Source organism: Hibiscus syriacus, unplaced genomic scaffold, assembly GCF_006381635.1.
Source record: "Hibiscus syriacus cultivar Baekdansim isolate YM2019G1 unplaced genomic scaffold, ASM638163v2 tig00018853_pilon, whole genome shotgun sequence".
NCBI lineage: Eukaryota > Viridiplantae > Streptophyta > Magnoliopsida > Malvales > Malvaceae > Hibiscus > Hibiscus syriacus.
The window spans coordinates 1-20,386 of record NW_024062451.1 but is presented as its reverse complement, the minus strand read 5'-3'; the positions used below and the strand labels follow the sequence as shown (position 1 = coordinate 20,386).

Genomic DNA, 20,386 nt, shown 5'->3' with positions numbered 1-20,386 from the left:
AGGTCGTTTTCTGTGCTCGTTGCTCTTGTAAAGATTGAATTAAGACGATCGGGTGAAGCCAAACCAGCACCTAATGTTTGAGTAAATTTTTATTTTCACTATTGATATTTCAAAAGTCACAAATCTATTACTAGCGTTATTATTTGTTACAAATTGATCACTCGACGTCATCTACTTACCTAGATTGTCATAGTAGACGTTATCTATTTACTTAGATTGTCACGGTGGAGAGTCAAATGTCTCCAAGAGTTACCTTCCCCCATGTAAAAACCCAACCTCTAACCTTAATTTACCCATATTTGTTCATATTATCTTTTGTTTAAAATTTTTCAGGAAGTTTCTTCTTATTCCTCTCTTCTTCTCTTATAATTTCTTCCTAGCAAACAGTACTCACAAGATCAAACAGTATCCCAATCGCATCTTCATTCACATATAGTCTGCATTAATAGAGACAAGTAAGAAGATGAGATGGTAAGAAGAAGATGGGAAAGGTAAGACAGTGAAATAACGTTATTTTTTCTTTTTGGATAAATCAAAATTTTATTATCCAAATAACAATAAGTTACAAATACAATCAAAGTTTAATACAAATAATTTACAATATAAAATTCAGTGGTCATCAATACCCAATGATTGTATAGAATAAGATTCATATTATCTACTCTATTGAATTTTCTGTCATTTAATTGAAGACATACAATAGATTTAATATCTTTTAGAAGTTCGTTAACAGACCTAGATCGACCTTGATACAGTTTTCTGTTCCTTTCTTCTCAAAGCAAGTAAACCAATGCGTAATCTTCATTACAATAGATAACAATGATTTTCATTTTCAATTAGAGCTCGCCATTTTCAAAAATTATTTCTCATAAGTAGCCTGTAAAATGCAAACAGAAGATTTATTCCCAAAGAGAAACATCAATAGGGCATAATAGGAAAAGGTGGTCCCTAGTTTCCACTTCAGAGTTACATAAAAGAGGGGAAGCATATTCGAAGCATGTTCGATTTTGGTTCATCAAAGAAAGCAAAGAACATAACCTCGCGAGGGAAGATGTTCATGGAGGAATGTTATTTTATGTGAGCAAACCCAGGGAGGTGAAAAGTATTGATCTTTGAGACTTTGGCAACACCATCCAATACCAAAAGTCTAAAACAAATGATCAAGCTCCATAAAAAAGGAAAAACATAATTAATTAGATAATAGGGAGAATAAAGGCAAGGATTAATACATATAAATGGGAAAATTTTGAAACCATGTAAGAAACTGAACGAGGCAGCAAACACAAAAAGCTTCATGAAATAAAACAAAGAAAGAGATGAAACCCAAATCTGAAACATGCAGTAGACAGATGCCATGAAAGAAAGCTACTGTTTCAAAACTCACAGACTTGATTTTCTTTCCTGGTAACGTTGGACTAAACAAGAAAGGAACCCAGAAGTTGAGAAGACAAAGGAGATGATGAAATCATATGTAAATATATATAGTAAGTAAATAGTTCTACGAAGGAAAACAGAAGTGAGAAAAAGAAGAATTTAAAACAAGCGAAGCCTTTGCTTTGAACAACACCACCAAACCGGATCGATGTAGAAAAATAAAAGACTAAGGCAAAAGAAATTACCTTTGGGGGGAATTTTGATTCAAGAGAAGGCAAAAAAAAATTAATTTTTGAGATGAAGAGTGTTTGTTTGGGAAGAAAGAAAAGATAGGAAAGAAAGTGAGATGAGAGAAAGTTGAAGAGAAAATCAGAAACACCCACTCACACATCAAAAGAGGCATTCGACTCTTAGGAATTTTCTGAGAAATTTTAAACAAAAGAAAATATGAATGAAAATGGATAAATTAGGGTTAGAAATTGGATTTTTATTTGAAGGGAAGAGGTGACTGTTAGAGTCGCCACCGTGGCAATCTAAGGTGGTATGTAACGGTTTAACTGTGCTTTCCGTCATATATTTAAATTGTTATTAACGTTGATTGATTAATTTATAACAAACGACAACGTTAATAATTAATTTGTGATTTTTGAAATATTAGTGGTAAAAACAAAATTTTACTCAAATATTAATGATCATTTAAGTAGTTTACCCAATTTAAAATTAACATATATTTTATATTTTTTTATAAAAAATTTATAAGTTTAAATTTGATTCCAAAAATTTAAAAATTCAACTGTTTAAATTCACTCCTAACATCAAATCAAGTGTATGTCGATATAGTTATATATCTCGAAGCTAGTTTAACTACGAGTCGTGATCGAACCCGAATCAGCACCGGAGAAAGCAGCAGATACCGAGAAACTAAAAGAAACCACTACTTCCATACAACAAATTGGAAACTGCAGGTACCAAGAAACTAAAAGAGACCACTACTTCCAATTGAACCCGTAATAACTAAAAAATCATAATCTCAAACGCAGAGAAGGGCCATGAACAAGACAAACTAAGCCCCTCACAACAATCCAAATATCCCAGAAAACGTTCCATTTGTTGTCAAAATTTCCCCTTAAATTAAGCAGCTAGTATGATTCTCAGGAATACATCAAGACTAGACGGCCAAACGTTCAAAGGGTCAATCCTTTGATCAACGCTTGTCCTTACTGCTGTACAACATGCTTCTAAGGAATATATATGTATATATGATTTCATGGGTTTTACTGGAGAATATACACGACTGGGTGAGATTGTAGAGAGGGTGAAAGTAGTGATAGTTCTATTGGTGGTTCAAGCAGCACTTGCAGGAGTGATTGTGTTCTATAAACTGGCTGTGATAGAGAGAATAAGCATGAGGGTACTCATTGCTTACAGATTTATCTTCGCCACTGCTTCTGTTGCCCCCCTTGCTTTCAGATTCGAAAGGCAATTTAATATTTCCTCGTGATTATCTGAATCAACTGGATTTAGTTTCGGATTCCAATATATGTACATAGAATTGGTTGAACTATTTCTCCTTCAACTTTATCCTACATCTGTAGGGACGGTAAAGCAAATTTAACATGGAAGGTAACGTTCCTAGGGGTTTTATCTGGTCTATTTGGGTAAGAATAACCATCCTCGTTTTCGTTTTTATTCTTACTGTGGTCAACTTTTATGTCCTTAATTGACATGACTTCCCTTTTTTTTCATTACAAACTTAAACTCGAGTGTTGCTTTATTATAGGGTACTACTTTATATCAATGTATTAGGGTCGGTGATTATAGTAATAGGAGTATACGTTGTTCTATGGGGAAAAGCCAAGGAGAAGAAGAATCGGCCGGCACTACTTGCAGCGGCAACAGAACGGCCGGCGGAGCCTGAAACAGTGGATCTTGTTATTCAACATACCCACATCCGAGCAACGCAGTCTCATCCTAGTTAGATATTATTGCACTAAACTTTATAATATTTTTTAATAACAATACTTTATAGATATAAATTTGGACAAAATATTATATGTTTAATCAAAGTTTATACGTGGTTTTGATGATAAAATAAACCAACCTGGTAAGATTAAAAAAAGAAAGCGCTGCTCTATTATTTCTATTTTATAGAATATAAGTGTACAAAATGTACAACTTCTCAAGCGGCTTTTGCTTGGTTCGGCCCCTGATCCGACCTTGAATATCGACCACGACCGCCGCCGCCACAGCCACCTCTTCCCCTCTCACGGCCACGCCCTGTACAAGTTGAAATGATTTTATTGTGTGTAATACAACATATGTACTTGTAAGTTCAAAGAATCCAAAGCACAAACTTACCACGACCTTGGGCTTGGGGAGCATCTGATTCACCATAGCCATAGTATCCACCACCACCATAGGCATCGCCTCGTCCTCGGCCCCTGTAAGAACGCCCTCTTCCTCGTGCTCGACCTTTGCCACCTACACCTCGGCCATCACCACCATTATATTCCCCTACTCCATAGTTTCCTAGAGACACACCACAACACATCATTCCAATAAACATACATATTTACTCAACATGACAGCCAACAAAATAGCTGCAACATTTCATGTATTCAAAGGAATATATCATCGTATCCATATTCGAATATGTGTTGAACACGAATATTGAAGACCTGGTGTGTTACCTTTACCCCTAACCCTTCCTCGGCCACCTCGACCCCTCCCTCGTGGCGGCTTTTGTGGAGTCTCAGGAGCTAAACAACATGAAAACAATTAGATTTTCACTAATCCGCTGTCTTTCCTTTCTTCTTCAGTAAACAAGATTGCTTACCTCCATCCTCTTCATATTCATTTATTGGCTTCACTTGATCAGCCTGAAGAGGAGCTTGATATCTGCATTTAAAGACTAATCTGATAAGACCACATTCTATAGACAACAAGCATCTATCAAACGTAAACAGAACATAGTTTCTGAGCCATTTACCCAGTGGAGGAGATATCCAGCTCCTTCTTCGATAATGTAACGGTGATCATCGACACATGACGGGTAATCTCGAGGCTGTAACAATGAGACACAGAGCAAAACATCATGATTCCAGGTATGAAGATACGATAATCGTATATGACACTCACAGTCACACTCGTATTCGATACTCGAATAACATAAGTTATGAAACCTTAATAACAGTAAAAAGAGTGTAAAGTGTGGTTTTCATACGGTAGCAAGCCTTCTTCTAGAGGCTCCCACATGTCTGTTATATCGGTTGATCCGATCGAAGTGATTTGATGAAGATCAGCGATTCTCCTCTGAAAAAGACAAGTTTTTTTCTTAAGTTGAATTATATGAAAAATGTGTTACAAGTTCGAGAATCACACCTTGATTAGCTCTGCAATCATCACAGTCTTGTTAATGGCCCTTCCCATTGCTTTAAGAACTATCTCACTCGACCCTTTCTCCTATACAAGAACATGAAATTTTCATCAATGAGAAGTAAAATATGAAAATGAACAAAATTACGAGAGAGAGAGAGAGAGGTACTAAGAGGAGAGTGGTGGCATAGGTAATGTAATTCATGATTAAGCCTTGCGTTGTGATCCTAATTTCGTTTTCGTTTATTGGGATCTCTGCTTTTGGCTTCTCCATCCTCTGGTACCTATCCATTTTTTCTTTTCTTTTCCTCCAAACAGGATGGGTTTGGATTTATACTGGGATTTCGACGAAACTGAAATGAAACACTCTGTTCAGCCTTGGTGGTTTAAAGCTGCAATTAATATCTTTATGTCAAGTTCGAATCATAAAGACAGTTAAAAGCAGAGGCGAAAAGGTCGGGTCTGGTGAAACGGTCCTTGTTTTTCTTTCAGTGTTGTAGGATTTAAATGAATAAATAAAAAGGAAAGAATTTGGTAACCGAATTCATTTTCAGTTGCAGAGAGAGAGAGAGAGAGAGAGTCAGAGTTGGTCCCGGTCTTCCCGCCGACTGGACCGCTCTCACTCGCCGGCTATCGCACTTCACAAACGCTGCCCAACGCTCTCTTGCCTACACTTCCATTTGTATTGCCATCTAGGGTAAATTATGTGTTTAGTACATATACTATCAGTTTTGGTCTGTTTTAATACCTAATTTTTTTTTTCAAATCACACTTAAAGTTTAATTTTTGTTTCATTTGAATAATCCCGTTCAAAATTTAACATTATGTTTTGAAAAAAATTAACAGTATTGGTACTAAAACGAATCAAAACGGATAGTTTAAGTACTAACTGTATTAAATTTTAAACGGTGATGTACTAAAATGAAACAAGAAATAAATATTATGTATAGTTTTGAAAATATTAAAAGTTTAAAATTGATTAGATTTATTATTTTAAAATTATAATATATATATAAATCTTAGATCTAATCCTAGATAATTTTAATCGGAGAGAGAGAAGAATGAGAGTACTCTTAGTGGGTTCAGAACACATAACTTAAAGAATATGATAGATAAAAGATAAACAACTTGGTCGACCCACCAAATATATTTGTTCAAAATATATAATATTTCAAATTTATTATAAATTATTAATTTCTTTCGGCTGATAAGAAAACATTCGTTTTTATTATTAATAATAACATTCGTTGTTGTACTATAAAAAAATTATAAATTAAATAAAAATGTATCCAAATTTCAATTTTCTCTCTTTTTACTCCATCCTACTTTTTGCTTCCATTTAAATTAATGTTAATTTAACATACTCTAACAATATAAATTATGAATATTAATTTTGAATATAAATTATATAAACATATTAGTTATAATATTATTTATGTATTGTACTAATTAATTCTACTTGTAACCATACAAATGTACATTAGTATGATACATGAATGACATTAGTATTATACTTGAATCTTAAGAAACGGCGTCGTATCAATAACATATCATGCAGATAAAACTTTAATTTCCATAAGAAGTTCAAAACTGATGTAAATCTAGTGCTCCATTAACTTAGCATTTCAACGCCGCAGTCAGGGATGGACCTCGACGAGACAGGACGGGTGGAGACTGTCGCTCCCTCTAAAAGTTTAAAACTATCATATATTTTAGATTTCATCTATGCATTTTCTGTTGATTTTTTTTCGTTCCCCATAATTTTATATGTTCAACTTCGTCCCTAACATAAAATCCTGCATCCATCAACAATCTTCGTGACAAAAGATAACTTCAATGCAATTTGGTGCATATCTTTGGGGTCAAACATTTGAATATTATACATGTAATGCACTTTTACCACAATTAAAACTCTAATTATGACATAAGAAAACATATTATATGAAACATGTAAACAAATTGCCATATCTACCTTTAAGAAATGTAAAATACAATGATACATAAACATTTAACTTCAGTACATTTGCAGAGAGTTTCGAGTTTCCTATACCTGACAACAAATAAATCTAAACCGGGGTTAAAGAAAAAAAAACAGAGAAAGGTTATTCATAGACTGGACTATCAGCATGCATAGGCATGTCCATGCAATCATTGAAGATTGAAGAATCGTCTTCCCCATTATGTTGGTTATTGTGATTGGTCTCATGGCTTTGAGGTCTACCAGCAGAAGATGATGATACAACATTATTTGATTGGTAACCAACCTGGACTGACTGGTAGTGCTGAAGGCTCCCTCGAATCGGGCTTGAGATGGCATTTGAGAATCCCAAGTTCTTTCCTTGATAATCACAAGGACGGGCTCCCATTCCGATTATTGATGCTGAAATTGGTGTGGACGAAAAAGGAGCACTTAACGTGTTCATGTGAGTCGTGGTTTGAACATTATGGTCAATTGATGGTCTGGGTGACATTGGAAAGTCTTCTGCTTCATATTCAAGTTCATTCTACAGAAATTTGAAATGGCAATTAATTTATCTATAAAATCCTTAAAGGTTTCTTCACTAAAAATATTCATCAAAACAAATAAGAGCAAGAAATTCCAAAAGGTACCTGCAAATAAGCAACTATATCGGCTGTTGTCATCCGTGATCCTTCTTGCTGCTGCCTCAAAATCCATTGAAAAAGATTCTCCTGAAGAAGGATTTATGTAATAGATGTACAATACCCAAGGTCAAATAGGAACACATAAAAACGCAATAGTAAAACTGAAGTATGCATAAATGTCTAACAATCGAGAGCTGTAATCATAGGGAAGCATTTCAGTCATCAGTGCAGTAAAAACAAAGCAGATACTAGAGACGACCCGGAGCAAGAAAACAGGGCCAATGTAGTAATAAAGCAAGGAAAATTCAAGATAACACACCAACCCCCCCCCCCAAAAAAAAAAAAAAAAAATAGGAGTGAAGAACTAGAAGCAGCCCGAACCAAACTACCACATTGGTTAAAGGAATAGTTATTATTCCCAAGGCCCCGAGTTCAAGCACCAACAGCAAGGGTGATTGAGCGTTCATGGTTGCGTTCTTGCCAACAATCATCGATTTTTGCACTAACCTATGACTGTTTTGAGAAGCTCAAAGGATCCACCATGAAGCTTCAAATAGCCATAGTGATATCATATATTTGTTTGAGGGCTTAATGCCTCTTCTTTTAACATTCGTATCCGTTTTACGTTTCATATTCAGTTCATATCTAGGGTTTGTGGATGCCTCCAAATGCATAAAAATCTTGAAAAGAAAATTAAGATAACTATATCCAATACTTAAACGAAATTAACATAAATTTTCAGGCTCATCTTCTTTAAAGGAAATAAAATAAAATAATCAGAACGAAACAAAGACAACACCTTTTTAACCAATTCACAACAAAATTTCGACAGCAAAAGGGCGATTAAACAGTAACCCAGTTTAATCCCCCCAAAACGCAATCATATCTCTTATGAATTTTCCATTCCACATAATTATGTTCCAAAAAAAGCAATTACGTTGCAAAAAGCAATTACGTTGCGAAAATCAAACATAGCAAACTAGCAATTCACCAGAACAAATACACCATACTCGATATATTATAAAGAGCTACAGCCACATAGATAAACAGGGGGGGAGATTGAAAGATATTAGAATAAAAACACAAAGAGATAATAAAGAAGCTAACCAGGGCGTGACGTTCGCCGGCCTGGAAAGAGATACGCTGGTTGTTCATGGCCTGAGCATAAAGCTGCGAAAGCGAATTAGCAGCGCTACAGAAGGTGGTGTACATGCTCCGATCCATCTCGTCCAACCGCGTAGCATCGGATTTCCTCTTCTTCGACATGGATTCAAATTTTGGGGACGAAAACAAAATTAAACCCACAATGAGAACGAGAAAGGAGAAGAAGAAAATCGATCGATTCGATTCGATTCGATTCAATTCAATAAACCGAAAGCGAAAAAAGAATTATTCGGGGAGAAATAGTGAAACAATTAAATATATGGAGAGGGCATACGCGAAATGGTGAGAACTGGAGTTTGAGTTTTTTTTTAAATATTTTGCCACATGGTTTACACGTGGCTGTTCTTTTTGGATTAGTGGACCCCGCCTTCGTCCTCTGTTGACAGATATATACTTAATTAATCAATGAGTTTATTTAAGGTGTTCAAAAATATTCGATTCGAATTATCTTACATGTTTTTACAGGCCGATACATGACCCATTATTTTTAGTGGGTTTTCGAGTTAGACCCGGATCAAAAAATTACTCTTAATCGGATACTCGCCGACCTAATTTCTCTTATTTATTTTATTAATATTTCTATTTTACATTAGATTTTTCATTTCTAATTTTAAAATTATTATACCCTAACGGTCTAAATCTATATATATTTTTTAAATTGTTACACCTTAACATTTAAATTATTTTTAAAATTATTTATTTTAATCTTAAATAATTTTAAAATTAGTTGTAATTTTATAATTTATTTTTATATATTTTTAATTTATTTTTATAGTATATAATATGAATTTATAAATTGTATATTTATGTTATGTATTATAAATTTCTAAGTTTTAAATTTTATGCTTTTTTTATATAGATTTTTTTAAAATAATATAAATTAATAAAATAAAATAAATATTAATCGGATATCCGTGATTTGAAAATACGTATATCTAAATTTTATGGGTACCCAACTTACACTCGTCTTTTACAAACCAAACATGAGCTAGAATTTTGAAACTCGAAAATCTTGAGTACCTAACATTTCAAGTGCCGGAAAATCTGTTATTCGGATTTAAACACCCTTATTTACGTCTTTATGAACTTAACACTGCAATTAGAGATTTACATAGTCGGATTTAAATTTGATTCGGATCAGATAAAAATTGATTCGGTTTTTTCATCAAGTCAAAAAATCGATTTATAAAAAAATTGGTTCGGATCATAACTGGTTTGGAGGGTCAGACGATGTAACCGGTTTCGGTTTGAAAAAAACCGTTTTTTTTAAAAAACCGGTTTTTAATCCGGTAAAAATCCGGCCATCCAATTTTTTAAACTTCAAACCGGATTTTTAAACCCCAGACCGAATTTTTTTCTGGATTAAAAACTATTTTTTATCTGGTTTTTAATCCGGTTGTCCAATTTTTTCCCAAACCGGTTATACTATCCTGTTTTAAAATATCCGATCCGGTTTTAAAAAAATCGGTTTTTCCCAAATTCGATTTCGTAATTTTTTTAAACAAAATAGGATATTCAGTTTTTTTGTGCACCTTTAACTACAATTACAATATGTATAAATTTAAAAAAAAATTATCAATGAGTTTATTTTACGTAAATGAGAAGTTTTCTCGTATAAAAATGATAAATTATGAATATAGTCCCTTAATTATAAGATCCTTTTTGTTAAATCATTTAATTTATAAAAAAATTATAAATAACACATAATATATCAAGATCTCTGCAAGAGAAAGAAGAACTAAAGGTTTTGGGCGTGTAGCTTTACCGTGGACCTTCGTCATGTGGTGGTTGGTCACGTGGTGAAGTATGCAATCTGTGTGGTGGGTATTCTTCTGTCTATCCAATAATTTATGTAGGGAAGGGCATAGACTCGAACCTGACGGATTTCGATCTAATTTAATGTTATCGGGTTGAGGTTTTTAAAAAAAATCAGATTCGGATCGGATCAGAATTTTTTAAAGGTGATTTTCGGGTTGGGTTGAATTCAAGTTTAGGGTGAAAAATACCCGACATGACCCAAAAAATATAATTTTACCTTATATATTTATGAATAATTATAATAATATCCCTCTATATATTATTAATTTTCAATTAAATCATACTTTTTATTATTATTTCGGGTCGGTCAGATAGGATTAAGATTTTATCTCAAAAAGTCAGGTCGAGTGGAGGATATATATTTTTCGGGCTGAATCGAGTCGTGTGAATGATGTAAAAAATTTTGGTCTGATCGGGTTGGTCGAAACCGACTCATGCCCATCCCTAAATTTATGTGTGATTTATGACTCGCGTTTATTATTTGTTTAGGAAATATTGTTTAATTTTAATTCGACTTGAGATATTCGGTGGACTAAGAGGAAGGTAATTTATTCAATAATTTATCTATGAAGGTAAATTGACACGGATTTTATTAGAAATATTTATATGAGATTCTAATATAATTTCATTAATTGGAGATTATTTCATTGTTAAATTTATCACGTTTTGAGGAGTATATGGTGTCTGTTTTAAATTTATATGGTAAACATTGTTCTCATAAGAAGATAAATAATATATTTCCAAATTAGATTCATTTGGTAATCATCTAAAGATAACATAGTCTTAAAAGGTCAAATATTTGAATTATTTTTAATCAATTTTAAATGAATTTTATAATAATCTAATTTAATTAAAAATGATAGAAATATAAATAGTTTTGTATTAATCTTATCGCAAAAGATGATTAACAACTAAAAATTATTTAATGATTTCTTTATAAGGAAGAAGAAGATAACAGCACGCCATCACCTCGTTATTAATTTAACTATGTAATGAAAAAAACTCAAAACATTTAAGGGCTGTTTGTTTGCCTCTTAATGGAACCATTCAGCATTGAATGCTGAACCGTTCAGCATTCAGCGCGTTTGTTTTGTACCTCTGAATGATTCAGTGCTGACTGATTCAGTAAAACAGTGCCGACTGATTCAGTAAAACAATGTTGAATGATTCAGCACAGAAGTACATTCTGAATCATTCAGAGCTAGTTATCAAACATCATGTTAAATTCATAGCCAAATCATTAAGAGCCTCTGAATCATTCAGCATTTGAATCATTCAACGCTTAATCATTCTGAAGTAAACAAACAACCCCTTAGTGTCTGATATGAAACGTTTTATAGTTTAATAATCAAAACAGTCAATGTCTAAAACTTAGTGACTAATTGTTCAATTTACCCAAAAGAGTAATTAAGTAGTGACATTTTCCATGAAAATTAAAAAATACGCTAGAAGGAGGGCTTGAACCTTCCAGCCAACTGAGCTATTCTAGCAGCTGGTATTCTATGTCATTTTAATATTTAATAACTGTTATAAACCTTTTAAATTCGACTGCTAAACAATACAAGCATATTGAACATAAACATATAATATAATCATATATTTTTAAATTGAATTTTTTAGTAATTTAAATTTAAAAAATATTGAATTCATAGTTGTGTGAATTTTCCATTGGTCAAAAATATATTAACATGAGTTAGACGGTGAGAGATGTAGTAGATGAGAAGTTTGGAGATGAGGGTTGTATGTGATGCAGGAATTTAGGTCGAACAAGTTGGTAGTTGAATGTCTTTCCCTTGAGCATGAAGGTATCTTGTCATACGGTTTTTGAACTGAGTGTTGTGTCGTAGGTATCTTCACATTGAGGTCGAAAAAACTCCCACTTGAATGCCTTCCCCTATAATTTCAAGGCATCTTGTCAAATATGTATTGAACAGATTGTTGTTTCGAGGACATCTTCATATTCAGGTCAAAGAAATTGACAGATAAATGTATTCCCTTGTAGTGGAAGTGATGTTATCATACAGATTGTTCGTTGAGCCACCTCGGTAGAGATCGTAACAAGTTGCTGATGAATGTCTCCCTATTGAATTTGATGGAATAATACAATGATGTAGATTTGCCATTAACGAGGTAAAATCATTACACATTAATTGAGTTGGGCTATCACTTGATCAACTTGTTCAACCAACCCATAGTGAGAGCATAATGACATACTACGAACCGCATACACTTCAATAAATGAAACACACATTTTTGTAAAAATGTCTGAATTTTGATTATGAGCATTAACTATTATAGCAACATCGTCAACGTTGGAGAGTTCTAATATTGTATAAGTTAACGGAAATAGTGCAGTTGGAAATTTGTACTAAAATGATAACAGCCTTCTAGTACTTTCAACATGAATTTTCCTTGAAATTTTAGTGATCAACTCCTCAAGAGCGATGTTTCTCTTGAAGGATAAGGTGATAGAATGATTTGATGCAAAAACAATACCGATTTTATCTTCCCGAATTTCTCAATTATAGTAAACAATAGTTGAAATACTTCTCATTTTGAGAGTTTGAGATTTATAATTTGAGAGTTTCAAAGATTGAGAGTTAGACGGTTTGAGAAGTTTGAGAGATGTAGTACATGAATTTTTCAGTGTTGAGTCTTATATTTACAAAAATGAATAAATGATTATAATATATAATCATTACCTAATTAAATAAATAGTATACGAATTAAAATATAAATTAATACTAAAAAAATATCACAATAATATAAACAACACAATTTAATATTTGTACCATATCGATAAAATATCTTGAGATCATCTAATCGTAACACCCTGCATTCTATTTTACAACCACAAAAAGTATTAAAAAATAATTAATACAATAAAATTTGGTAAAATAATTAAATATTAAATAAATATAATATAATAAAAAACAATTTTCCTTTTAAAAATATAATAAAATCTACTTAGCTTAATAGAATAAATTTATAGAAAGAATAATATGAATTTAATTTTTTTATGGTTTGATATTTGCATTCGACTGTATTTATAGGAGATAGGGATAGGTAGCCATGATTTAAGGGATAGGTCGGGTAATAATGAAAGGGGCCATAATTGAAGGTGAATAATAGAAGGCGCCCCTGCAACTCGCTCCATATAACGCGCCTTCACAATTTCCCCACGAATGCGTATCTCTGAGAACACGCCTTCCCATCGTGGCGTCAGCTCGGACAGAACATTAAGAAGGCGCGGCCCCTGGAATGCGAATTCCATCCATATATGCAAAGCGCGTCCCCTAAAACACTCTTTATTATATGTCTGTCAAAAAGAGTGCTAGATCGAAAATATTTGAAGAAGGTATCTGACTGGTAATATTTTATATTAAAAGTAATTTTTGGATAAAAATACCTAAGCAGACGAATGAGTTATCTTTAAAAATTTAAATTTCTATATATTTTAAATAAAATTTTATATTCTTTATTAAAAATTTATTTTTGTATTTTAAATATTTTATAAGTTTTAAAATTTCATAACTCCTGAGATAAAGTTACGCGTCGGTGATCTTCCGATACAAAACGTTTCAAATATATATATAATATCAATGAGTAGAAGCAATATCAGCATAGCTGGCTGGTGGGGATAGTAAGCCCCACTGCTTTCTCTCCCGGTTGTTCTTCCATTTTTTCTTTTATGTCGGGGTTTCATCACTGTATACATGTTAGCATCTTTCATCTTTATACTATTCCTGTATATCTACTAATTTTCAGCTCTTTTTACTGTGAAAAATTGTGGTGTTATTGTTTCAACGAAGATGCTCTGAACAGAACACACCAATTAATAAACCCTCTCTCTCTCTCTCTCTCTCTCTCAACTTGCAGTAGCAGACAACCATTTAATCTTGCTTTACAGCCCACAAGTACAAAAACCCAGAAAGGAAATCGACAGTTTCAAATAAAAAAAACCCAAAATCAAAGAAAAAGAATTATCTACTCTGCTTGTTCTTCGTTCTCTTTTAAAACCTTTTTGCCTGCTAGGTTCCTCGAAACTCAATCAAACCAATAAAAAGAGTATATTTTGATTATGTATGTTGCACATATAGATATAGAGAGAAAGTGTAGTCAGCGCAGGGTCACTTTCTGTCGGCATTGTCTGTATCCCAAAGACGAGTATTGGTTTTTCAATTTTATTTATTTTTAATTGAGTTTAGGGAGGTTTACGATTCGGATTTCTTTATTCTTCACTGGAACTTGAATCGCCAAAGCTGTCTCCGGAGTTGATTTTCATTTGTTTTTTCTTTTAATGGTTTGGACATTCCATCTTTTTATTAAAAAAAGGGAGAAAAACTACCACTATTCCACTAACTTCCTCGGTTCCTCATCACTGCTGTCTATTTTTGCCTGCTCATACCACCTTTTTTCCCCTTGATTTCACCTATTCACTCTTTAACTTATTCTGGGTATCTCTTGATTTCTTCCGTCAAATCTCATACAAGGTTGTTGTTTCTTGTTCTTTTTCGATTTGGGAATGTGGGTGATTCTCTGCTCCTAAAGATATCAACTTGATCTCTCATTGCCAAATGAATGGGAATACAGGTTTGAATTCTCAGCCGTTCTTTTTTTTTCCTTTTTCTTTTTCATTTTCTGTCAATGTCTCATTATCTTTTTATCTCTGATTTGACTCAACATACTGCTCTTTTTTTCCCTTTAGATGTCCACTTGAGTTTTTCCTTTTCCCTTATTGATTTGGATAAGGGATTTGAATTCAACTCTATGAAGAAGGATGCTTAATATTTTAGGACCTGAGGTGCTCAAATTTAATGTTCTTATGATCTTTCGTTTATTTGCATGGTCGTTCTGTACGAGTGGTACTGAGTAGTACCGAGTGAGAAACGATCTAAACTGAGTTGCTTCTTTGAGTTTTTAGCTTTTAATCTATGCAAAGCATCTTTCACTTATAAGATTGTCAATTTGTCATCCTCCTGCTAGCTACCAAGTTGCTTGCTTGCTTTATCCACATATATAGATTCTATTTTAATGGATGGTATGCTTGCTATTTCATTTTATGCACACTGCTTTTGTTGTTTGAATTTTGAATGCATTTGTTAAGTTGATTCTGGATAAAGATTTATCGGGTTGTCTCATCTTCTTTATATTAGGTTCAATGTACAATAATTTCAACCATATCTGAAGTAGTTCCAATACCAAATGTCAAGGAATCTTGCAGCAATATTAGGAGGTGCTGCAGGAGCCGTGGCATTGGTGGTGATAGTTGGCTTGTTATATGGTTCTGCCTATTTCACAAACGGGGTGTTTCGGGAAGATCCGAGACTGGATCTTCGGATCCATCTGTTCAAGGTAACTTTCATGCCATGCTTTTCCCCCCAAGGCCCTTAAAGGCAACAAGCAGTGTAACAGATAACTTATTTATGTGTGTGTGTTTTCACCGACATCTTCTAGGAAGACATATTGGGGTTCAGTTGTCCGCGCGGGAAGCTAGACGTTTTGAGTTGAGGGAGTTATCTTCGGCTACCACAAATTTAGTGATAGAAACCTGATTGGGGAAGGAAAGTTTGGTGAGGTATATAAAGGTTTGCTTCAAGATGGGGTGCTGGTTGCAATAAAAAAGCGAGCCGGAGCACCTAGTCAGGATTTTATTGACGAGGTAAAAGCTACTTACCTGGCCTGCTCCTGCTGTTAATCGAGTCTATTCTCCATTTTAAGATCCTGTTTAATTGCCCCTGTGGATTGCTTTTAGGTTGAGATTTTTCATCGGCTTTGAAAAGTTCTAAAGGTTAACTTGCTCATTTGAGTCCTTTGATCTAATGGTACTCAACTTTACTCCTAGGCCTGCTATCTTTCATCTGTTCAGCATCGGAATCTTGTCACTCTCTTGGGCTACTGCCAGGAAAACGATCAACAATTTCTAGTTTACGAATATCCCAATGGAAGCCTTCCATTCACTTGTACGGTAACTCTCTATCCAGTCACAAAAAAAATTGCATAAATTTGTATGTCGTCTTGGGAGAGCTGGAGAGTTTAGTTAGGCAAATGGTTCGGGATTTATCGAGAAAATGAGATAGTGTTTAGTTCTGTATTGAAGATTTTTTCTGATTCATTTCTGCAGGAGTTGGTCAAGTGTCATCTCAGAAGATAGAATTCAAGCATAGACTTTCAGTAGCTCTAGGTGCAGCTAAAGGTGATCCTCTGTAAAATCATGAGCATTTGTGGCTTTCTGGTATCAGTTTTTCTTTCTTTAGATAAACCATCCAACTAGCAATAGGGTCCCACAAAATCTATTTGTAAGTTTCGCTAACACTTCTGAATTCAGATTTTCATCTTCAGTGATTGTAATTTCTAAAATTTACTACCCGATTTATGTTTCTTTGACGGTTGTATGTCCATCTTGCAGGCTTGGCTCATCTCCATTCTCTAAGTCCTCGATTGGTACATAAGATTTCAAAACGGCAAACGTTCTCGTAGATGAGAATTTTAAAGCCAAGGTTGCAGATGCCGGGTTACGTAATTTTCTGGGAAGAATTGATGTTGCTGGACCTTCTTCTCAAGCGACGGCAGATGAGATATTTCTTGCTCCCGAGTACTCCTCTCTTCACTTTGTGACTGTTCTGATGATTTGTCATTCACAAGTCTTACCTGCATGCATTGACTAATGCAGGGTAAGGGAGTTTAGACGTTTTTCCGAAAAAAGTGATGTGTTAGTTTCGGAGTATTCCTTCTGGAGTTAGTAAGCGGGCGGGAAGCATCAGAATTGCCATCTTCAAACTCCACAGAGAACCTTGTTGAGTGGGTAGACATTGGTTTTATTTGTGCACTTCATCCACGCTTTTTCGAAATGTTTTCTTGCTACGTACGAAAATAAAACTCCTAAGCTTACATTTTGTTGTGGAAGATCATTCTGCATGTTTTTCACTTCCATGGCCTCGCCTCATCTGGGCCTATTTCCTGTTCCTATGCAAACTTAATCGTGCACCTCGAATATCGTATATATAAATCACCTGATTTAGTAGATAGGTGGTCGCTATATATAAAGGTCGTTGTTATCGACATAATTCTTCCGGGGACCAAAATTGGTTGATACATGTCCTTTTTTTTTCTGTAAGGTGCAAAATATCCAGGATTACAGCAACATCTCCCGCATCATCGATCCGAGGTTGAGGTTGGGAAGCAGCTTCACGGCTGAAGGTATGGAAGAATTCATAAAACTAACAGTCCGATGTTTGGAACCATCGAGCGAGAGGAGACCGACCATGGGCATGTAGTAACGGAACTTGACCGGATACCCGATAAAGAGATGAGCTTGACGACGGTGATGGGGAAGGAAGCCCAACTGTGACCCTTGGAAGCCAGCTTTTAGAGCAACAAAGTGAAGAAAAGAGAACCGGTTATCCCCTGCATCCAAATACTGGGGAATACAACGTGTGTGATCTTGGTGAAAAAAGTACAGAATTTGCTTTTAGATTCAGCTGTAAGTGTATAAAAGCAGCTGTAATTGCTTTCATTATATCATAAAAGTGACGAGAAATCTGTGTTGTTAATAGCGAAGTGGTTGGTGTGATTGTACATTCATTATACAATACACTATTTGATTTTGGCTATAAATCAAACGTTTGGTGCTATGATATTCTTCGCGATTGTACGATGAGACTATCTTGAGGTATGTCATTTGTCTTTTCGAAAAAACGCAATTCATTATTCAAATTTTGAAACAAACCCTCGAACCTATAAAAATTGAGAAAGATCTCAAGTCCTAAAATGATAAATTTTTCGTGTTTTATTCTGTGAATGTTATTTTGGAAAAATCTAAATCGATAATATGATAAAAATAATAAATTAATTTGTATTCGTTAAAAAATATTGAAGGAGGACTAAATTGACTTAATTTTTTTTCTTACAAGTTCTTATAAGTGTCACGTCCTTGAAATTTCAACGCCTAGAATGCACAGTCGATTTTGATTGTGGGTTCGTGGTATGTAACATTAGCATCAACATAATCACGTCTTTTTAGATTTAATGTCTTAATTGAGATGTATACTAAAATTTAATATTAAAACTAAAACGTTTTAAATTAATGGTATATCATCTAAATCTAATGACTGATTTTACCTTAAAATAACATAATGAAAAATAAATACTAATAATATTTTATTATTTTTCATTTTTGAGCTTTATAAATAAAATATATCAATGAATATATTTTAAAAACGCTTAAAAATAGCACGCCCTATATTACATTAAATTAAACTACTTTTATATAATTTAATAAGTCTAGTTTAAAATAAAAATTTATTGTTAATTGATGAAAATATTAAAGAAAGAAAAAAGAGAGTCAAAACCAGTTAAGAGAGGGTTAATTGTAAAAGGCAAAGCCCTTTCAGAACCCTGGCGGCTTTCATCTGAAATCTAGACCTTGGGTTTCGGCTGGTCGCTGTGGATTATGAAATTCTGAAATTTATTTAGCACGAGAGAAGTGGAAATATGAGATTCAAGAAGCAAAAGCGTCACCGGAAGACGGTGAGATTCTCAGCGTGTGCTTCGGTTTCAGGCAGCCGTTCAGGTTCTCTGCGATGGAACTTTCGTGAACCACCTTCTTCATAATGACTTAACACCCGCCGACAAAGCTCTCTCCGATTGTCTTTCTGCCCCGTCAAGCTTTTCACCACCAGGTTCAGTGCTCGTCCTTTTTGTTGTGTAAGTTTGTGAAACTAATTGCTTTTGTACGAAAATCTAACCCCTTTCGTCGTGAGGAGCTTTCAGTGTTGTGGCCGAGCTGAAAAAACTCGGCGCTGCCCAGTCTGCATCATGCCAAGCTCGTAAACTCGCGGTTGCAAGGTAATCCTTCTCTCTTTTGATCCTGTTATGGGCTAATTTACTGTACTATCACTTTTGCTTCTAATTTACACGCAGTTTCTGTTATTTTGACAATATTTGTGGAAAGTTCATTGAATGCGGATTTTCTTAGTTCGGCCTTCTTTTCTGTGAATGTAACTTGTTTTAAATGTTATTGAAAATCATATTCAGATGTGATCATGAGAAGAAGGTCAGCGCTGATACTTGCATTGAGGAGGTTATTGGTGAAAATAATCTTGAGCACTTTTTTGTAGCTACTCAGGATGCTGATCTCCGGAAGAAACTTCAGAAGGCAACTTTTTCTTCTTTTTTCCACTTCTAAAATTTTAATGTTACTAATTCTAATTCTATGTTAGTTGAACTAGGTGTGAGTGTTAGTTATGGATATGATGCAGAGTGTGTTTAATTTTCTTAGTTTTTTTTCCATGTATTTGAAGGGTGCTTAGGGTGTTATCACGACATTCATATTCGGATATATGCCGGACATGGTTTTGTGAAAAATAAAGAGTCGGAGCAATAGTTTCTGTTATCTCCATTCTTTTTCCCTTTTTGTACTTTAAGTTCTAAGGATATATCACTTTTGCTTTCAACTTGAACATTCATACTGTTATTCAGTCTCCTTATGAGTTTGTATTATTCTAATTTGTCTCTCTCTCCTTTAGGTTCCTAATGTTCCTCTAATTTTTGGTCTACGGAATTCCCTTTTCCTTGAGCAACCATCTAAGTTTCAGCGCGATTTCGTCAAATCTTCTGAAGAAAAACGCCTTCATTTGACTGAGAAGGAATTTAAGGCGCTAGAGAAGAGGACTAAGATGGTTTGGGTCATCTCGATCCAGGGTTGCAGCACATAATACCAGGAATTATTCAGGAAAGGAAAGAGATGTAAAGAATAGAGTTCGGTTTAAAAGAAAGAGCCAAGGTAATTTTCCTTATCCATCCCCCGACTTGTACCAGTTTGTTCAGAATTGTACTTTGCACGTCTATAGCCTAATCGTCGCAGAAGATTATAGCTTGTTAATTTTCTGTTCGAGAGTGAAGGTTTCCAAGGTGTATTGACCAGAACATGTTAGTCGGAAACCACAAGTGTAAACAAACTTGCATTACACAACTTAACTTCTGCTGCATTCAACATGCCAACAGAGAGTGTTACACACATCTCACACATGCATTAGTTTGAAAAAGCTGA

At 34.2% G+C, this 20,386-nt stretch overlaps 2 protein-coding genes and 2 pseudogenes across 2 annotated transcripts; 2 read left to right on the top strand and 2 right to left on the bottom strand.

The window, feature by feature from the left end:
- Positions 1-3,553: 3,553 nt before the first annotated feature.
- On the bottom strand, positions 3,554-5,074 carry LOC120209446 (keratin, type II cytoskeletal 1-like). Its single transcript, XM_039208453.1, has 8 exons — positions 4,919-5,074; positions 4,756-4,836; positions 4,598-4,686; positions 4,364-4,438; positions 4,211-4,272; positions 4,065-4,133; positions 3,733-3,903; positions 3,554-3,651 (listed from the first exon to the last, which is right to left on the bottom strand). Exons 1-8 carry the CDS (start codon positions 5,039-5,041, stop codon positions 3,554-3,556), a joined length of 768 nt encoding a protein of 255 aa, XP_039064384.1. The 5' UTR covers positions 5,042-5,074.
- Positions 5,075-6,695: 1,621 nt separating this feature from the next.
- LOC120209439 lies at positions 6,696-8,751 on the bottom strand. The gene is made up of 3 exons (XM_039208450.1): positions 8,461-8,751; positions 7,360-7,440; positions 6,696-7,253 (listed from the first exon to the last, which is right to left on the bottom strand). Exons 1-3 carry the CDS (start codon positions 8,617-8,619, stop codon positions 6,852-6,854), a joined length of 642 nt encoding a protein of 213 aa, XP_039064381.1. The 5' UTR covers positions 8,620-8,751; the 3' UTR covers positions 6,696-6,851.
- Positions 8,752-14,105: 5,354 nt separating this feature from the next.
- LOC120209437 lies at positions 14,106-17,896 on the top strand (annotated as a pseudogene).
- An 841-nt stretch (positions 17,897-18,737) lies between these two features.
- Positions 18,738-20,119, top strand: LOC120209434 (annotated as a pseudogene).
- The last annotated feature ends 267 nt before the right edge of the window (positions 20,120-20,386 follow it).